Source organism: Tetrao urogallus (genome assembly GCF_951394365.1).
Source record: "Tetrao urogallus genome assembly, chromosome: 1".
Taxonomy (NCBI): domain Eukaryota; kingdom Metazoa; phylum Chordata; class Aves; order Galliformes; family Phasianidae; genus Tetrao; species Tetrao urogallus.
In genome coordinates this window covers 1622028-1642369 of record NC_136813.1, presented here as the reverse complement: position 1 = coordinate 1642369, position 20342 = coordinate 1622028, and the positions used below count along the sequence as shown (strand labels likewise).

At 54.2% G+C, this 20342-nt stretch overlaps 2 protein-coding genes across 2 annotated transcripts in view; both read left to right on the top strand.

Annotated features, from left to right (window-relative positions):
• The window catches only part of C2CD3 (C2 domain containing 3 centriole elongation regulator), a gene marked incomplete at both ends in the record, with an annotated part of 56671 nt that extends 41312 nt beyond the window's left edge, over nt 1-15359 (top strand). Inside the window, 4 exons of the mRNA XM_079549361.1 lie at nt 201-418; nt 1914-2925; nt 4222-4315; nt 15219-15359. Of these exons, the coding sequence (XP_079405487.1) occupies nt 201-418; nt 1914-2925; nt 4222-4315; nt 15219-15359 (1465 nt within the window). The remainder of the gene's footprint in view (nt 1-200; nt 419-1913; nt 2926-4221; nt 4316-15218) is intronic.
• A 1549-nt stretch (nt 15360-16908) lies between these two features.
• On the top strand, nt 16909-19724 carry LOC306958160 (putative mitochondrial transporter UCP3; the record flags this gene model as incomplete). Its single annotated transcript, XM_079549589.1, has 6 exons — nt 16909-17034; nt 17159-17369; nt 17925-18122; nt 19146-19247; nt 19327-19507; nt 19619-19724. 6 exons carry the CDS (start codon nt 16909-16911, stop codon nt 19722-19724), a joined length of 924 nt encoding a protein of 307 aa, XP_079405715.1.
• Nucleotides 19725-20342: the final 618 nt, after the last annotated feature.

The following is a 20342-nucleotide window of genomic DNA, read 5'->3' as shown; positions in this document are numbered from 1 at the left end:
TGTGATTCTGTGATTCTGTGATTGTCCTTTCCCATAGGTGGAGCGGCCTCGATGCTTGCATGTTGATCTGTTTTACAGTACAAACCTCTAACACTGTGTTTGTATTTACACCCTGTTGACTACAAGGATGTGGATAAACCATTCTGCCATCGTTTCTTGTTCTTTTTGTTCCTTAACCTTTTTCTCACAACTGCTTACAGAAAAAACTTGAGCGAGCTGGATGAAGTTCAGAGATACTTCAGCCAGAAGCTGACCAGGTCTCTTCCTGACTTCAGTGATGGTAACAGATCCCAACCAAGTCACGGAGAGCAGGAGAGTGATCATCAAGGCTTGAGGAGCAGAGAAATGGATTCCAACCAATGCCATCTTTTAAGAAAATCGAGTCAGCTGGTGTCCCAGGTCAGCAGCCTCATCAGTGGTAAGTTGTTACTTGGTCTGGGGTTTTTGGCAAAGCGTTTTTAAAGTCCTCATGTAATAGAAAGCAGTGCCTGGTGTTGGTGGGTCAGCATGTGTTGATCCACTGGGAGAATGCTTCAGAGAGATTTTCAAACTTCTGCCAATAAGGATAGCATTGAGTTGCAGTATTCAGAAGGCAAATGAGATGGGAGTTAAGGCCTAAATTCCACTTAAATTTCAATGGCCAATAGAAAAAAGAGTGGTCTTGTGCAAAACCAGCCTGCAGAGCAGCACTGAGCTGAGTCTGTGACCCTTTGCTAAGAGGAATTGGCACTTCATTTTGTTTTAGCTTAACCATTCAAACCACTGGGATTTTCTGACAGAGGCACTTGGAATAGCAAAATGACTTGGAATTGAAATGCTGTGCAGAGAACAAACTGTGGCCAGGAGTATTGCCAGCTGGGCAGTTTATTCTGGGCTTCTCCTGCCTCTTACTGCCTGCAGGGAAACTACACTTCCAAGAGATGGAGCTGGAGTGGTGAGGCACTGGCACAGGTTGCCCAAGGAGGCTGTGGATGCCCCATCCCTGCAGGCATTCAAGGCCAGGCTGGATGTGGCTCTGGGCAGCCTGGGCTGCTGGTTGGTGACCTGCACGCAGCAGGGGCTTGGAGCTGGATGAGCACTGTGCTCCTTTGCAACCCAGGCCATTCTGTCATTCTATGATATGATTCTATGATCTCTCTTATGCCAGAACCATTCTTCTGTTTCCAGGCCCTGTACCAGGAGCACAGGCAGCTCTTTGCTTTCAGTCTGAATTCTGCCACAGTAACTGAACAGTAGTCCAGAGTGAATTTCTGTTGTATGTGTGTTTAATTAATAATTGTCTGTCATTTGGTGACCCTGCACATAGCATGGGGTTGAAACTAGATGATCATTGTGTCCTTTCCAACATAGGCCATTCTGTGATTCTACAATTTGATAAGTGTTGGTAAGCTGAACTGAAAGCCAGAGAATAGCAGTAGAATATCAGTAGCAACTGTGTCTTCTGAGCCACTAAATAAAGCTAGGGAAGCTAGAAGAAAAGCTGGTAGGATTATCCACGTTTGCCACCATTGTTATTCCTCTCTTCTTCCCCTGCAATCTGAGCAGCACAAACTGCTTTCAGTTGTTCCAAGCAATAGATATTTCTTCCATTTGCTGTAGGTGACATTCCACTGTCTGTTCTTTATATCAGAGCATCTTCTCTGTCCAGTTTTTTCTTTATCTATGTAGATTTATGGAGGTGTTTCTAGTTATTTTTCAACACTGTCTTCCTGAATATTTCCTTTCTTCCTTTAGCATTTGTGTCCTCCTGCCCTTGTAAGTGGTAGAACATGGTCATATCAGCAGCTTTGGACAAAATTGCTGTGTGTGTTTGACTCTGAGCCATTCCTGCATATGTGATGTTCTGCTAGAAGCCCAGATAAAAGACAAACAATTTCTCTCTGCGTTTTCTGATGCTGTTTTCCATTAACCAGGCTTGCAGACTATCACAAATACTAAAGGCTCTTCTAACGTGGATCAAGACAGCAGCAGAAAGCTGGGTGCTTCTCGTGTACTCAACCAGAAGGATGGAGATGGCAGAACTGATGTGTGTCAAGGCCAGCTGGGCTTGGACTCACGTTGTGTCAGCAGAGATACGCAGCAGCCGTGCTCCTTTGGGAGATCTGTGCTTGGCAGACGTGTGCTGCAGGAGCTGCTCGACCAGGCTGTCCCTGAAGGGGAGCATCCAGCAGACTGCATCCAGGGAGATGGAGGTGCTTTTGCCCATCAGCCACACAGTGAAGAAGAGTACGAAGAGGAAGACATTATAGAACCACGAACTCTTAATGAAATAACAACGCTGACTGACAGAACCAGTCCCTGGTCCAGTGTGCTCTCAGTAGAGCTGGGAGCTGACCCTACAGACTTGCAGCCTGAAGCTCAGCACTCAGTGGAAACAGACTGTATGAGGAAAGGGAGCAGCCGACGGAGCAGCACGTTGTCCAGCACACCACGAGGTGACAACAGAAGCCTGCTCACCTCTCTTAGCTCATGCATTAGCCCCCACACATTGCAGAGCAGTCCTTGGACAGGAGCAGAAGGCTTGAGTAACAGCACAGAAGCAGCTGACAAGGAGCTGATTCAGCCTGCTTGTTTGTCAGAATTGCCTCAGACAGTCGGTGGACTGGTAGAAAATGGAAATTACAGCTGGGACAGAACACTTAACACTAAGCAAGTAGAGCAGCACACAGAGTTTCACAGGGCCTCCGAGGAACTACTGGAATTTCCAGGAGGCATTAGTCTGACTGCTCCAAAAGCTGCAGCAAGAGAGGAGGAAAGAAGTGAAGTTTTAAATGAAGATCATCAAGATGAGGAAAAAAGTGGTTCTGATGAGGTCTGTGCCAAGAGTGTTTCTGGCTTGGAAGGGCACAGGGGCAGCTTGTCTGAGGGCAGCCATGAGGATCCACTGGAAGAGTCAGGAAAGTCTGAGAAACCAAAAATGGTTTTGTATCCTTCTCTTTCCGTAAGCACGCATGGCATTCAAGGAGGGTCTTATCTTGGTTAGAATTCTCCTGTGAAGAAAGGCTGAGGGAACTGGGCTTGTTGAGCTTGGAGAAGAGAAGGCTGCAGGGAGACCTCATGGTGGCCTTCAGTGCTTGAAGGGAGCTGATAAACAGGAGGGGGAACGGCTGTGTGTGAGGGTGGGTGGTGACAGGCCAAGGGGAATGGCTTGAAAGTGAGGCAGGGGAGGTTTGGGTTGGATGTGAGGAGGAAGTTTTGGAGGCAGAGGGTGGTGAGGCAGTGGCACAGGTTGCCCAAGGAGGCTGTGGATGCCCCATCCATCCCTGCAGGCATTCAAGGCCAGGCTGGATGTGGCTCTGGGCAGCCTGGGCTGCTGCTTGGCGACCTGCACACAGCAGGGTTGGAGCTGGATGAGCCCTGTGCTCCTTTGCAACCCAGGCCATTCTATCATTCTGTGAATCACACAGGCTTCTGAAATGAAAAACTCACTCTGTGGAGCTCTTTGCTGTGCAGTAAGCCTAGATTCAATGATCAGGCACTACAAGTCCTTGTTATGGTGTGTTTCGTGGAGTTTAGTGCTGACTTCCTTGCCATCTGTAACCAATATTTGCAGTGATGAGTGACAATTACTTCATTTTCATAGAATCATAGAATTGCTCAGGTTGGAAATAACCTTGAAGGTCATCAAGTCCAACCACAACCTCACCATCCCACCCTAACAGCCCACTAAATCAAGGCCCTGAGCACCACATCCAAAGGGTTTTCAAACACATCCAGGGTTGGTGACTCAACCACCTCCCAGGGGAGCCCATTCCAGTCCTTAACAGCCCTTTCTGTAAAGAAGTGTTTCCTGATATCCACCCTATACCCTTATCTGGCACAACTTGAATTTTGGGTAGTTTCAACCTGTCTTCCTGTGCTTTTTAATCTGTGTTGGCATTATGTATGTTTTGTATGAGAAGAAACATGTTGTATTTTGCATTTAAAACATTCTCCCACGTTTCTTGCACTGATTCCAAATCTCACATTCGGTGCCACTAAGTTGTGAAATCTTTGCAAGGAGGAAGTTCTCTACAAAAGCAACTTTGTGACCTGTGCTTTGTGAGTCCAGGTGAGAGACCCAAGCATTCACAGTGATACCATACTGATGAAAATGGCAGAGTTTCATCACCTGGGACCCATTAGCCCCTGTTTCAAAAGGTTCATTCCTAGTCCTCAGCTCTTGTGAAGCACTGTGCCATTGCCCATCACCAAAGGTTGTTCCTTAACAGCTCTGCTCAGATCTGAAGCTGCTGTTGTTCCCAACTTCTTCCTCCCTCCCCAGCAGATGGAAGCCTCCATGAGGTTGCTCAGGAGTTCTTCCCACCCTCCCACAGTAAGTATGGGACATCCTTTCCTTTATTGTTCTGCTTGATGGAGTGCAGTTGTCAAATCATAGAGTAATGGCTTAGGTTGGAAGGAGCCTTAAAAATCATCCAGCACTTCTCCCTTTCTTTCTTTGCCTGGCAGTGCTGAGGTTGTGGCAGTTTCCAAACCACGGTAAGTCTTTCTGACCCCTCTTCTCTCAGAGAGGATAGATGGCAGCATCAGTGGCTGTGTTAGTGACACTTGTGCCTCTGTGTTGCAAGAGGTGACTTGGTTTTTTGAGATCTAAGCGTGATTCTTTTGCAGCCACCGCAAGGCTGTGGATGTGGATCTCAGTCCTGCGCCAGCTGGGCTACTTATTTACCTCTTGCAGGAAAGATATTCATTTCCCTCACTGTGACCTATGGAACAAATGCTGTGAGGAACATTTGTATAATCACAAACAGCTTGCTTGATGAAACAGAACAAAATTAGGCAGGATCTAATGGCTCTGAAGTCATGGAAGTGGCTTGCAGCTAATAAATATCATTACAGCCCAGGTAAAATGCACAAATTTTTGCAGTTTTGTGTTGTTAAGTCTTAGGTAAATCAGATGAGTATTTTTTAACATCTTTTTCTAAAGCCCTTGACTTGTTCCTGATGGAACTAAGGAGCTCTATCAGAGCCATCACAGTCAGAGCATGCTTCCAGCATCCCTGGATTTGACCTGACTGATGCCCAGCCTGCAGTGTGTTTCAGTGCTCCTTGAGCACTTCTCATGCTACATCCAAATATCTCAGATGAAATCCAAAGCAGAATCTCAGAGGTGTTTCTCCTTTGGAGTTCTCTGTGTTCCCTTCTGTCCATACCCACTTGTGCTGTATCTCACTGCCATGCCTGTCTTCCAAGTTTGGCTTTCTCTGAAGAGTTTCTGCTTCTTCCTGGGAGCACTTTATCCTTCAGTGCGCTTCCAAAACATTTCTCAGGCCCGTGGTTCAGTGTTAACTCTATTTCTACTTGAATTCCTCTGTGCAGTGCTAAGCTGATGGGCTAGAAACACACCCCTGAAAGGAATTAAAGATTGGGGAGAGTATTATCAAAGCCCTATTTGGATGTAGCTGAGATTAAACCTCTTGAATTCTGTAGTTAGCCGCAGCCAATGCTTTGCAGTAGCACTTGGAAGCATCTGTTAGAGAGCACCCAGCCCCGTGTTACGCAGCCACCATGAGAACAGGATGTTTTCTGCTCGTGTCAGTGGCACACCGCAGTGCAGGAGAACTGCTCTCTCATATCTGTGTTCGGAGCACATCAAGAACACAAAGAACATCACCTTCTAAATCGGGGTTCGTGCGGTTTCTGCACGGCTCAGCAAACACCGCGCGTGGCAGCGGGGCCGAAATGTGAGCTGCTCCCATCTGCAGGTCAGCAGCGCCCTGCCGCTCACATGGCATTTGGCAAAGCTCCCTGCTGGCCTCGGCGTGATCCTGACACCTCCTGCTGCCTGGCTCCCTGCTTTCCCTCTTTCTTACACAAAATGAAGCAGTGGTGCTGAGGACGCAAAGCGAGCCGGCGTGCCAAAAGAGACGGCAGTGTTTGGAGACAGGAAAGGGTGAGAGGAAACTCACGGACCTGAGTTCTGCTGAGCCTCACAAAATGGGAATGCTTCTAGACTATTTTTCTCCACATCTCAACCCCTGGTTTCTGAGGTCTTTCCTCATGGTGGCCTTCAGTGCTTGAAGGGAGTGGATAAACAGGAGGGGGAACGGCTGTGTGTGAGGGTGGGTGGTGACAGGACAAGGGGAATGGCTTTAAAGTGAGCCAGGGGAGGTTTGGGTTGGATGTGAGGAGGAAGTTTTGGAGGCAGAGGGTGGTGAGGCAGTGGCACAGGTTGCCCAAGGAGGCTGTGGATGCCCCATCCATCCCTGCAGGCATTGGAGGCCAGGCTGGATGTGGCTCTGGGCAGCCTGGGCTGCTGGTTGGCGACCTGCACACAGCAGGGCTTGGAGCTGGATGAGCGCTGTGCTCCTTTGCAGCCCAGGTCTTTCTGTGATTCCCAGCTTCCCTGTCCCACACTTGTCACTGCTGTCTGACTGCTCCAGCAGCCAGGGCTCCACTTCTGCCCCTTCTCAAGTTCACCAGCTCTGCACTTGTCCTCTCAGCCTTTCTCCTGATATAACCTGGGGAAAATTACCCGTGGCTCTGGCTCAATTTAGCAGCATCCAACACTGTATCACTGCTACCATACAGCTACAACTGTTTTATCGTAGCCATGGTGTAGATGGACCACATTTCTGACCTTACTTCACCTCCCTCTTTGCCTTTACTGTATTCATGTGTTCTGTTCTAATTTATATATCACTGCTGAGATTTCAGGGCAAAAGTTCAGTCCCTCTAGACACTGTCATTCTCATAGCATCCCAGTCTGCTTGTGGGAAGCTGTTTGGGGGGGAAAAAAAAGGTATTTGGAAATCTGGAGAATGTTAAATCATCATATATATATATTTTTACGAGTACTCCAAAAGGATCAGAAATATACATTGAAAGCAATTTTATTCAGCACCAATATTTTAGTGTTATTTGCCATGGATGTGTTTTCATTTCAAATCAGAGAAAATACTTATGACATAAACTTAAGGCACTTCCCGAATGAGAGCTTTCAGCTGTTCTAAATGCAGCCAGCAAAGGTGCAGACATCCTTCCTTCGTTGTAATGTTGGTTCTTTGTTCCCAAACCCTTCAGTTGTGACGTTGTTTTGTGCTCTGTTCCAAAAACCTTTCCTCAGTTGTGCTGCTGGTTCTTTGTTCCCATCACCCTTCCTTGGCTGTTAGGTTGGTTCATGTTCTCTTCCCAACACCCTTCCTTGTTAGGTTGGCTCATGGTCTCTTCCCAACACTCTTGCTTCGTTGTTAGGCTGGTTCTTGCTCTTGGTTGTGATGTTGGTTCTTGGTTCCCAACACCCTTCCTTGGTTTTCATGTTGATTCTTTGTTCCCAACACCCTTCCTTGGTTGTAACATTGCTCTGTTCCCATTCCAGGTGAAACCAAACCATTAAAGCTCTTCTTTTTTCCATGGTGCCCCCCAGGACAGAGCTGAGACTTTATCCAGTATATCTGACCTCTGAACCAGAAGTACCAATGCTTGTTATCATTTTCCTGATCAGAAAAAGCAGAGCAGGTGGCTGTGTTGCTGCACCCACTTGGGGCCAGGCAGGCTGCCTGCTGTTTGATACAAACCTTTTGCTGCCCAGAAACACAAGTTGGTGTGAGGTCACCCCGTGGGAAGTTTGTAGCCTGTTAATACAGATCTGTTTGCACTTTGTTAGCACACAGCTGCCTATCAGACCTGCAGCGCCATGGAGCTGCAATGCAGTTTGCTTCCAGGTTACCCAAATTCTCTGAGCTTGGGGTGAGCAAACTCCCAGCCTCCTCAAAATGCTCAGAAATCCGTCTGCTTTGCCCAAATCCCTGTCATGCAGCAACCAGAGAACCCTGGGCTGGTTTAAGTGTCCTGCTGTGCTGCAGCCATCTCTATAAAAAGAAAGGTGAAGGGTGAACTGGATGTAACTCCTCTTCCTCTTGGTTTTCTGATCTCAGTGTGCTCTCTGCAGCTGAACATGGGATACTTGGCACCAGTGACAGCTTTGGCATGGGGACAGAGAGAGAGAGACCCAGGAGCACTGCCTGGGTGCAGGCATAGCAAGGAATGGGGTAAACATGCTTCAGACCTGTGCTCTGGAAACTATGCAGAAGGTTAAAGTTGAGCCTGTCTGGAGCTGCCCACTCACTGTCAAAGGAGCAGCTCTGAAACGTGGCCGGAATGCCTCACTGTGTGCTGTGCCTGGAAGGAATCAGTGTATTTCCAAGAAAACAGCCTTGTGCAGAGGGAATTGAGGTGTAGGTCTCCCTTTATCCACATCCCAAAGGTGCTGGTGAAGCTACAGCTGTGAATGTGGTTTCCCAGGGCTTGTGGTTCGTGCCTGTGAGCTGGGAATGCTCTCTGTGCTTGTCAGTTCACAGCTGCACATTAGGAATAGCAAAATAGAAGAGCTGCTGAGCCTCTGTTAAGGCTGGGAATCCTTTCTTGGAAGGGTTCTTAGGGACACGTACACTGCTGCGAATGGACACAGTGGTGTGAAAAGGGAGGGGGATTTTACCTGTTTCTATCAGAACGAGCCCAGTCTGTTTGGCAAGCACACCTTCTGTGTGGCAACCAGGAGCATACAGACCACCATCCACCATCAGGAATGTCGTAACACAGCAGGAAGATGCTCTGCTGGCCTGTTTGCAGTGTAAGCACAGTGCTCTTTTGGGGTAAGCTATTGCATCAGTGCCGTATGCAACATGTGGGTGAGGGACAGCAAGTTCTACAGCAGCCTCGGGATGAGCAGAAAGGCCCCTGCCTGAGTGCTTCCTCTCCTACCAGCTCTTCCTGAGTTGTTTAGGATCCACCTCGTGCATCTTTCATATCCACTCACTTACTCTCCCCAAAAAGGAAGAGAAAAAAGAAGAGTATATTTAAAACAACAAAGGAAATAAATCTAATATAATTTTCCTTCAGAATTGCTTTTAGAAATGGATAAGGAGCAGTCTGGATGGTGGCACTCAGCTGTGGGCAGCAGCTCAGTGTCCAGGTGCAGAGCAGTGCTGAGTGCTGCTCCTCAGGACTGGGTGCTGGGAGCAGGGTTAGCAAACATCTCTGTGGGTGACACAGGCAGTGGGATCGAGTGCAGCCTGAGCACTTTGCAGATGGCACCAGGCTGAGAGGGTGCCTCCTACCTGGAAGCACTGAAGGCCAGGCTGGATGGGGCTGTGAGCAACCTGGGCTATGGGAGGTGTCCCTGCCTGCAGCAGGGGGTTGGGAGTGGGTGAACTTCAAGGTCCTTCCAACCCAAACCATTCTGTGATACCAGGACATGCAGGTGCACAAGTATAAAGAGATGGTGACAATAAGGAAACCCCCCTGAGAGCTCACAGTATGGATGTGATGAGATGGAAGAAGCACTGTGGGTGTAAGGAATGAGAAAGTTTATTCAGAAGGTTGTTCAATTAGTCTTTAATTGTGTGCCAGCTTCTCGGTGGTCGCCTGGGGTGGAGGCAGGAAGGCTGACAGTCTTGGTGGCTCCTAAACTTCCATGCCGGCCTCAGCAGCGCTCGGTTACGGTGCTTCCTTCTCTTCTGGACGTGGTGTCTGTGGGATTTTGGAGTTGGGCCCATCCATCCCTTTCAGCCTCTTGTTCCGTCCTCATCTTCAGAGTTCTGTTGCACACAATCCATGTGGTTCCTGGAGGCACCGATGTGTGCAGCACTGCAGGTCCTGACTGGGCTGTCGATCTGCAAGTGAGAAGGGGAGGAAGGCAGAAAGGAGCAGCCTCCTGTCCTGCTGCCCTGTGCTGCCACCCCCTGCACAGCCCTGCTCACCGGGTTGCTGCTCTGCCAGCCATTTCCATGGCCGTGTGGGGCTGCCTGTGTCCCCAGGGCTGTATTGGAGGCACGGAGAGCAGATGGAGAGCTGAGGACAGGCGCGTGTCCTCCTCTGGTTCCATCTTGGAGCGGATGCCCTTCTGCAAGGCAGAGGGGAGGGAAGGCAGAAAGGAGCAGCCTGCTGCCCTGCTGCCCTGTGCTGCCCTCCCCTGCACAGCCCTGCTCACCGGGTTGCTGCTCTGCCAGCCATTTCCATGGCCGTGGGGCTGCCTGTGTCCCCAGGTATCTGTGGCAAGGGCCACTGCAGTCAGCAGCTGTGGTGCCAGCCCCTGCACAGGGAACAGGGCTGAGCAAAGCAGCACGAAACACTGAGGTAGGGCAAGGGGTCCTTGGGCTGCTTCCATGCTCCTTTAGAAGCACAACAGGCTCCAGTTTGGGGCTGACTTAGCTTTTTTGTCAGACGTGAACAGCAATTTGGAGGACTGAGCTCCATCACTTTTGGTCATGTGGTGTCAGTTGTGTTGGGCTGTCCATCTGCAAGGCAGAGGGGAAGGAATGGAAGGAGCAGCCTCCTGCCCTGCTGCCCTGTGCTGCCCTCCCCTGCACAGCTCTGCTCACCGGGTTGCTGCTCTGAAAATGGTTTCCTTGGCCATTTGGGTCACCAATGCCACATTTGACACAGGCTCTGCAGTCTGCAGGTCTGCTGCCAGCACCTGGAGTGGGGTCAGGACTCAGCAAAGCAGCACCAAAAGTTGGGGTGAGGGCAGGGGGATTTTTGGGAGCTTCCCTGATCCTGTAGGAGCACGACAGGCTGCAGTTTGGGGCAGACTTATCTTTTCTGTAGGACAGCAGCACTTTGGGTCATCTGGTGCCATTTTTGGGGGGCTGTCCATCTGCAAGGCAGAGGGAGAGGAAGGAAGAAGCCAGCAGCCTCCTGCCCTGGTGCCCTGTGCTGCCCTCCCCTGCACAGCCCTGCTCACCGGGTTGCTGTCCCCAGGGCTGTGAGGAAAGGCCACTGCAGTCAGCAGGTCCGGTGGCAGCACCTGGAGTGGGGTCAGGACTCAGCACAGCAGCCCCCAACATTGGGGCAGGGCAAGGGAAAGCACGGGGAGCTGGCAGGGTCCCGCCGGAGCGAGGCGGGCTGCAGTTTGGGAGCGACTTATCTGTGGTGTGGGTGAGCACAGGAGCGTCTCGCCGTCCTGCTGTGTCCCTGTCCCCGCGTGTGGCTGTGAGGCAGAGGAGGAGCGGCGCCATCCATCGCCATGGGCTGCTCCTGCCCGCCACAGCCCTGGCTCCCTCGGTCCTCGGCGGCGCTCTGGGGCTGGCACTGCCCTTGTGCTCAGCATTCCAGGCTGCTGTGACAGCAAGCTGGCTCTGGAACACAGCCCCCCCAGCGTTGTGCTCTTGTGACGTGGCTGTGCCGGCTGCAGGGGGCTTCCTGGAGCTGCTGGCTGCCCCTGGCAACGTGGCCGTGCCATAGCAGGGCTGGTGCTGCCTGGCGTGGGGCTGCTGCCTTGCGCCGTCCGTCCAATCAATGATGCGTTGTTCATCCCGGAGTGTCTGATGGTGCTTTGGCCATGGCAGCATGAGCGTCACTGTGCGGTGTGTGAGAAGAGGAAGGCCATCTTTGGCATCCAGCTTTGCCATGTAATCGGGGGGCTTGGATTGCAAGCAGCCAGGGAGGGGATCGTCAGTGCATCCTCAGTGCTTTGAGGCTGGTGATGGGAATGGATGCTGTGGGCCTGAGCTGGCTGCCAGGGCAGTAAGAGAGCAGCAAAGGTGCAGGATAAGGGAAGTGCAGTAGGGAAATGTGCCTGTGTGGGAGCCCAACTCAAATGCCTGCACACGAATGCACAGAGCATGGGGAAGGAGCCACAAGTGTGTCAGGTGTGTGTGTGCCTACAGGGCTGTGATGTCACTGGCATCACTGAGCTGTGGTGGGATGGCTGTCATGAGTGGAGTGCAGGAATGGAGCAGGCTGCTGGCGGACCTGATAGCGGCCTTCCAGGACCTGAAGGGGACCTACAGAAAAGCTGGGCAGGGACTTTTTATGTGGGCAGGTGGAGGCAGGATGAGGAGAAATGACTTCCAAGTGGAGGAGGGTAGGTTTAGAGTAGGGACTGGGAGGAAATGCTTTCCTGTGAGGGTGGTGAGACAGTGGTCCAGGTTGCCCAGCCAGGCTGTGATGCCCCGTCCATCCCTGGAGGTGTTCAAGGCCAGGCTGGATGGGGCCCTGAGCAGCCTGAGCTGCTATGAAATGTGGAGGTTGGTGGCCCTGCATTGGTGGGGTTTTGGAGCTTCGTGATCCTTGTGGTCCCTTCCATCCCAAGCCATTCTGTGATTTACTCTTTTCCTTCCTGACCTCTCGTGAGTCTCCTGAAGGAGTCTGCCTTGTCTTGAGGCATGCTCAGTACAGTGGCTGAGCATTTGTCACACACGGCAGCACACGAAGCTTTCTGTGCCAGTCTGAGGATGGGATCGTTGCTTAGCAGCTGGTGGGATTTCAGAGGGGGAACAGCGTGATGAAGATGTTGATGTGTGCAATCAAAAACATGACCTCACAGAAAGATGCACAGCCGTGGCTGTAAGGCTGCACTGGCACACGAAGTCGGAGTAGATAAGCAGCGCTGCCTTGCCTTCCTCAGTGAGTCCTTGCCCTCTAGGAAGGAAGCTTAAGCACGAGCTGCCAGCTGCTGCCTTATTAATTAGCTCTGCAGGGTCACTGCTGAGGATCGTGTTCCCTGAGCATGCTCAGCGTAGCCCAGCTCTGCCTGAAGTCAGTAAAGCTGTGCAGGAATGTTTCCATGCAGAAAGGCTGTGCGGGAGTCAGCCTGGGAGAAGGGCTGTCACACTGGTTATTGAAGGCCTGCAGGAACACTGCACAGGGAAAGGTGTGATGGGGGTGAGTGGTCCAGCAGATGGTATGCAGGCAGGTCTGTGCACTCAGTCAGTGTGAGGTGGTGAGGTTGGGGTGATGGTGGTAATGGTGGTTCTCCCAAACCAGCAACCTGCTCCATCGTTAGAATCATAGAGTGACAGAACGGCCTGGGTTGCAAAGGAGCACAGCGCTCATCCAGCTCCAAGCCCTGCTGTGTGCAGGTCACCAAGCAGCAGCCCAGGCTGCCCAGAGCCACATCCAGCCTGGCCTTGAATGCCTGCAGGGATGGATGGGGCATCCACAGCCTCCTTGGGCAACCTGTGCCACTGCCTCACCACCCTCTGCCTCCAAAACTTCCTCCTCACATCCAACCCAAACCTCCCCTGGCTCACTTTCAAGCCATTCCCCTTGTCCTGTCACCACCCACCCTCACACACAGCCGTTCCCCCTCCCTTTTATCTGCTTCTTTCAAGTACTGGAAGGCCACAGTGAGGTTTCCCTGGGTCTCGTTCAGCTCACGATGCACTTTGTCTTATAAAGGCCTGTCAGTGAATGTTTAAGAATAAAAATGGGGAGAAATCTAGCAGGTGGTCACAAACGAGAAGAGAATGGAATTAGGATACATCAATAAAAGGAGATGAGCATGATAAGGAAAGCCCCAAAAGGTTCCCAAGAAAGATGTCACGAGATGGAAGCAGTAGATGAGCTCAATGAGACAAGCATTCTGTTCTGAAGGTTATTTTAATTGTTTAGATGCTCTGCTCAGCTTCAAGCAAAGACGAGGTGAGCACAGAGCAGCTGCCTTTGTCCTCGAGAGCATCCCTGTGTGTGTGGGTCCGTGCTGGGGTCCGTAGGTGGGATGTGCTGGGAAGCTGCCACTGTCCATGCAGGGTGGATCCTCAGGCTGCCTGCAGGAGCGCAGAGCAGTGCAGAACAGGGCAGGTGCTTTCTTCATGCTTCGGTCGGTGCCTTGGCCAGGTGCAGACACGGGTTGTTGGGCAGAGGCTGCGGTGCTTTGGTTGTGTGTGTGTGCAGAAGTCTTTCTGCAAGGCAGAGGGGAAGAAAGGCAGAAAGGAGCAGCCTCCTGCCCTGCTGCCCTGTGCTGCTCCCCCTGCACAGCCCTGCTCACCGGGTTGCTGCTCTGCCAGCCATTTCCATGGCTGTGTGGGGCTGCCTGTGTCCCCAGGGCTGTATTGGAGGCACGGAGAGCAGATGGAGAGCTGAGGACAGGCGCGTGTCCTCCTCTGGTTCCATCTTGGAGCGGATGCCCTTCTGCAAGGCAGTGGGGAGGGAAGGCAGAAAGGAGCAGCCTGCTGCCCTGCTGCCCTGTGCTGCCCTCCCCTGCACAGCCCTGCTCACCGGGTTGCTGCTCTGAAAATGGTTTCCTTGGCCATTTGGGTCACCAATGCCACGTTGACACAGGCACTGCGGTCTGCAGGTCTGGTGCCAGCACCTGGAGTGGGGTCAGGACTCAGCAAGGCAGCAACAAAAGTTGGGGTGAGAGCAGGGGGATTTTGGGAGCTTCCCTGATCCTGCAGGAGCACAACAGGCTCCAGTTTGGAGCTGACTTATCTTTTCTGTAGGACAGCAGCACTTTGGGTCACCTGGTGCCAGTTGTGCTGGGCTGTCCATCTGCAAGTCAGAAGGGGAAGGAAGGAAGAAGCCAGCAGCCTCCTGCCCTGCTGCCCTGTGCTGCCCTCCCCTGCACAGCTCTGCTCACCGGGTTGCTGCTCTGAAAATGGTTTCCTTGGCCATTTCGGTCACCAATGCCACGTTGACACAGGCACTGCGGTCTGCAGGTCCGGTGCCAGCACCTGGAGTGGGGTCAGGACTCAGCACAGCAGCCCCCAACATTGGGGCAGGGCAAGGGAAAGCACGGGGAGCTGGCAGGGTCCCGCCGGAGCGAGGCGGGCTGCAGTTTGGGAGCGACTTATCTGTGGTGTGGGTGAGCACAGGAGCGTCTCGCCGTCCTGCTGTGTCCCTGTCCCCGCGTGTGGCTGTGAGGCAGAGGAGGAGCGGCGCCATCCATCGCCATGGGCTGCTCCTGCCCGCCACAGCCCTGGCTCCCTCGGTCCTCGGCGGCGCTCTGGGGCTGGCACTGCCCTTGTGCTCAGCATTCCGGGCTGCTGTGACAGCAAGCTGGCTCTGGAACACAGCCCCCCCAGCGTTGTGCTCTTGTGACGTGGCTGTGCCGGCTGCAGGGGGCTTCCTGGAGCTGCTGGCTGCCCCTGGCAACGTGGCCGTGCCATAGCAGGGCTGGTGCTGCCTGGCGTGGGGCTGCCCTTCTAATAAAGGAAGCAATGAGTTGTTGTTCAGTTGTAGGCTGTGTGAGCTTCATGAATATAGCTGTGAGATCCAGGCTTCTCTCTCTTCCCTATTATCTCAGAAGGAGCAGAAGGTTTCCTCTGTGTAGAGGCTGTTATGAGCACACTGCTCTGCTTTCCTTCATAAGAAAATAGCAAAGTGTTCCCGGGTTCTTTGTCTGCCCAGCACAGCAGTCCTTAGGGCCGCTGAAGCCCAGCCTGGCTGCAGGCAGATGCATAGAAATGAAAGGTTTGGACCTGTGCCTGGTGCTGGGGCTCAGTTTGGCTGCAGCAGCACTTGGAACATTGAGATGTTGGATTTCCTCTCTGCAGGGCGGCTGCAGGGCTGCACTGGGGGCCATCCCATACCGACGGCCGCAGCAGAGGCCGGCCCTGGTCCCAGCTGAGCTCTCGGAGGAGGAAGCCGTGAGGATCGCCAGGATCTTCTCTGCTCGGCTCTGCGAGAAGGAATAGCGTGGATGAGAGCGTGGATGGAGATCTCATGGCACAGCTGATTCCTGGCACGTCACAAGCACCGTGTCCTCAGGGAGAGGAGGTGGGAGCAGCAGGGCTCGCCCTCTGGCCCTTAATTGGCCTAATTGGGGTTTACTTGAAGGGAGCAGAAGCGTGGTGGCCCACCAAAAGGGCAGCTGCAGGCGGAGATCACAGGTGACACTCAGCTCCCTGCTGCCCAATCCATTGACCGACTTGTTCTTCAGTTCTCCAGCCACTGAGATCCGTTCTTATGCAATTTCTCTCCTGTTTATACAACAACTTTGGTCAAACATCCCATTTTGGGGCATCTCCTTGACCCAAAGGATGGAGAACATGAACAAATTGCCATCCTGAGGGACAGCACAGAGCTGCTGCATCACCGCCCGTGCGAGGGGGTGGGAGAGGAGCTCCCTCCCCTCCTCGTGGCCTTTAAGAATCACTGTACATCCAGACCAAGGATGCCACACAGCTGAGTCTACAAAAGGGTTCGCATAGAAATACTGAACTTTTATATTCTAAATTATATTGTAAATTATTTCTGTACATTTCTACGCAGGATCCCCGTGCTGCAAGTTGTGTCCGCGCTGCTGTGGCAGTGCAGTTTGTGTTTCAATAAAGTGATGCCCATTTCTGGCTTTGTGTGCCTGCACTGCCAGCTGCATCCACGGGATCGAATACCTCCAAGCAGTGCAGGTGGAGCAGAGTGGGGTGAGGGGGTCCTGCTGGTGTTCCCAAAGGTGGGGATGGAGCCGCCCTGGGGGTTCCGTGGCTGTGAGTTTTAAGAAAGCAGAAAAAGGGCTTTTGTTGAGTTCTCACCCCATCCTGGAGCTGCTTCCCATCCCCGCAGCCTTTGTGCATCGCTGTCTGCCAAATGAGGCGGTGGTTTTGTTGTCTGCGCCCCGTGGATGTGAACTCAGGGTTCCTCCATGTGAGCGCAGGGGACACGCGGTGGCGGCTGCAGTGTGGGAAATCCCTGTATGGTAAACAAACCTGGCAGCTGTGTGGGATTAATGACAGCCTCATGCTGGGGACAGAGGGTCTGTCCCTAGGCTCCCAATCAGACCAGATCGTATTTTCCAGTGCTGCTCCCCCAAAGCTTTGGCGTAGGGACTGAAATGCCGTCACCCCTTGGAGCTGCCAGGCGGCCCCGCTGTCAGCAGCTCAAATGCCAAGTGGGGGACGGGGCTGTGCTGTCACCCGATCCCCGCAGCGCCTGGAACGTCCTCTGGGTGCTATAAATTGGGGGCAGAGAGCTGGCGCTCGGGGCTGCATGTGGGTGAAAGGAGTGAGACGGGGACACGGAGCCCGCGGTAAGGCCCTGTGGGACACCAGGACTCAGCGGGCTGCACCAGGCTGCTCCGGATCTCGGTTTCCCTAAGGATGCAGAGAAACAGAGCGGGATTTGATTCCGTGCTTGTCTGAAGCCAACCAGAGCCGTGGCAGCGAACCGCCATCTCCATCCGTGAGCCAGGAGCCCCGCAGGACGCGGCGTCCCATTGCCAAACCTTTGCGTTCCCTGCCAGCCGTCATGGTGGGCCTGAAGCCCCCCGAGGTTCCCCCCACGGCCGCCGTGAAGTTCTTCAGCGCCGGGACGGCCGCCTGCATCGCCGACCTCTGCACCTTCCCCCTGGACACCGCCAAAGTGCGGCTGCAGGTAAAAGCCCTGAGAACCCCGTGGGCAGATGGAGCTCCCACGGTGCCGAGAGCCACCGCGGCGATGCCACCGAGCGGGGACAGCGGGGACACAGAGGGTGAGGTGATGTGTGGGCACCCCACAGATCCAGGGCGAGGTGAGGATCCCACGCAGCACCAACACGGTGGAGTACCGGGGTGTGCTGGGCACGCTGAGCACCATGGTGCGGACCGAGGGACCCCGCAGCCTCTACAGCGGGCTGGTGGCCGGGCTGCAGCGGCAGATGAGCTTCGCCTCCATCCGCATCGGGCTCTACGACTCTGTGAAGCAGCTCTACACCCCAAAAGGGGCTGAGAGTGAGTGCAGTGGGGGCTGGAACCTCACCCCTGTTGCGCATCCCAACCTGGTGTGCAATGGCCCCAATAGACACCAGGCCAACCCACCCCAACGGGGGACCAAGCACCTCAATGGGGGACCAACCCACCCCGATGGGCAACCAACCGTCTCAACGGGAACCAACCTACCCCAGTGGGGGACCAGCTCATCCCAGTAGGGATCAACCCATCCCAATGCGGGACCGACCCGCCACAGTGGAGGACCAATTCATCCCAGTAGGGATAACCCAGCCTGGTAGGGGACCAACCCACCCCATTGGGCACCAACCTACTCCAATAGGGGACCAGCTCATCCCAGTAGGGATCAACCCATCCCAATGCGGGACCGACCCACCCCAATGGGGGACCAACTCATCCCAGCAGGGACCAACTACCTCAGTGGCAACCAACACACCCAAAGCGTGCAGAACCCAGCCCTAGCTGCTCAGCCCTCCCCAAAATGCACCCCCAAACCCCAGAGTCACCCCCCTCCCTGCTTGTGGCACGGGATGGGGTCCCAACACGTGCCTTCCCCAGGCACAGGGCTGCTGGTGCGGCTGCTGGCGGGCTGCACCACGGGGGCCATGGCGGTGACGTGCGCCCAACCCACCGACGTGGTCAAGGTGAGGTTCCAGGCTCTTGGGGCACTGCCAGAGAGCAATCGTCGGTACAGCGGCACCATGGATGCCTACAGGACCATCGCCAGGGAGGAGGGAGTGCGTGGGCTGTGGAGAGGTAGGGGATGGGATGGGATGGGGTGGGATGGGATGGGATGGGAGGGGATGGGATGGGATGGGATGGGATGGGATGGGATGGGATGGGGTGGGATGGGATGGGATGGGATGGGATGGGAGGGGAGGGGAGGTGGAAATGGAATGGAAAAGGAGATAGTGATGAGGAAGGCACGTGAGACGGCATGGCATGGCATGAGGATAGGGATGAAATAGAAGAGAGGAATGACATGGGATGGGAACAGGACTCAGCATCAGAGAAGTTTAGGTGGGAAGAAGTCTCAAAGCCCCCCCAAGCACCAACAGCTCCATGGGCAGGGACACCTCCCACGGCCCTGGGTCCGTAGCTCCATCGATGGCTTTGAGCATGCAGAGGGGCACCCACAGCTCTGGGCAGCAGCGCCAGGGCCCTCCTTAAAGGTGAAGAATTTCTATGAGAACTGTAGGGACATAGTCAGTGGGTATGGTGGGGCTGGGTTGGGGTTGGACTTGGGGATCTTGGAGGGCTTTTCCAACCTTAATCATAGAATGACAGCATGGCCTGGGTTGCAAAGGAGCTCAATGCTCATCCAGCTCCAAGCCCTGCTGTGTGCAGGTCGCCAACCAGCAGCCCAGGCTGCCCAGAGCCACATCCAGCCTGGCCTTGAATGCCTGCAGGGCTGGGGCATCCACAGCCTCCTTGGGCAACCTGTGCCACTGCCTCACCACCCTCTGCCTCCAAAACTTCCTCCTCACATCCAACCCAAACCTCCTCTGTCTCACTTTCAAGCCATTCCCCTTTGTCCTGTCACCACCCACCCTCACACACAGCCGTTCCCCCTCCTGTTTATCCGCTCCCTTCAAGCACTGAAGGCCACCATCAGGTCTCCCCAGAGCTTTTTCCAAGCTAAGCAATCCCAGTTCCCTCAGAATGATTCTACGAACCCCATCTCTCAGCTCTGAATGGGGACAAGGGATGGGGACAGGGCTGAGGACAGGGACAGTGGCACTGGGGCACCCCGTGCCAACGCCAGCGCCCTCCCCACAGGGACGCTGCCCAACATCGCCCGCAATGCCATCATTAACTGCGGTGAGCTCGTCACCTACGACCTCATCAAGGACGCGCTGCTGCGGGCGCAGCTGATGGCAGGTGAGGACGGGACCGAAGGCGCAGCCCCACATGCCGCCCCAGCCCCCCCAAAAGCCCTCACCTCCGTTCTGCCCCGCAGACAACGTCCCCTGTCACTTCGTGGCTGCTTTTGGGGCCGGATTCTGCGCCACGGTGGTGGCGTCACCGGTGGACGTGGTGAAGACGCGGTACATGAACGCCAGCCCTGGGCAGTACCGGAATGTGCCGAGCTGCCTGCTGGCCCTGCTGCTGCAGGACGGCATCGCTGGCCTCTACAAGGGGTGAGTGGTGGGACGCCACCGGCTGCGCTCTGCTCACCGGCCTCCTTCTGCCACCGTGGCACAAAGCGGGGATGGCTGACGTCCCCTCCGACGCTGCTGTCCTCACCGCAGGTTCGTCCCCTCCTTCCTGCGCCTCGGCTCCTGGAACGTGGTGATGTTCATCTCCTATGAGCAGCTGCAGCGTGTGGTGATGCTGGCCCGGTCTGTACCCCCCTGATCGCCCCCAGCCCCACTCGTCAGCGTTGATGAGCTGCAGCAGTCAATTATATTAATTGCTGAAGCAGAGGGGAAGGGAGACAGCAAAGGTCCCCAACCCTGTGGGATGAGAGGGACCAAAGGCGGCTCTGTGAGGGACCAGAAGGAGGAGAATGGAGAGAAGGGAAGGATGGAAGAAGGGAAGGGAAGGTCCACAGCGGAGAGGGGAGAGGAAGGAAGAAGGTGTTGAGGTTTTCCAGTTGGGAACAGCGGTGCTTTCCGGCACAGTGGGACAGAGAGGTGGGAAGGAGCAGTGTGGGATGGGGGATGTGGTGAATCCGGGTATTCCTCACTGATACTGCAAATAAATCACCCCTATGGGGTTTATCTCAGCAGGACTCAGGGCTCCATCACCTTATTTTTATTACAGGGGTGGGTTTTTCTCCTGGTCCGGAGGTGCAGTTGGGTTACAATCCTCGTGGTGTTTTCCTCAATGATTCTGGTCTTGCCAGAGGGGAGCAGCCCAAAACTGGGGAACGCTGCAGTGCAGAAGGAAGGGAGGAGGAGGGCAGCAATCAGTGCACCGAAACACGAGGTGGGAGCAGAGCTGGGGAGGTGGGAGCAGCCCCAGCAGCGTTCT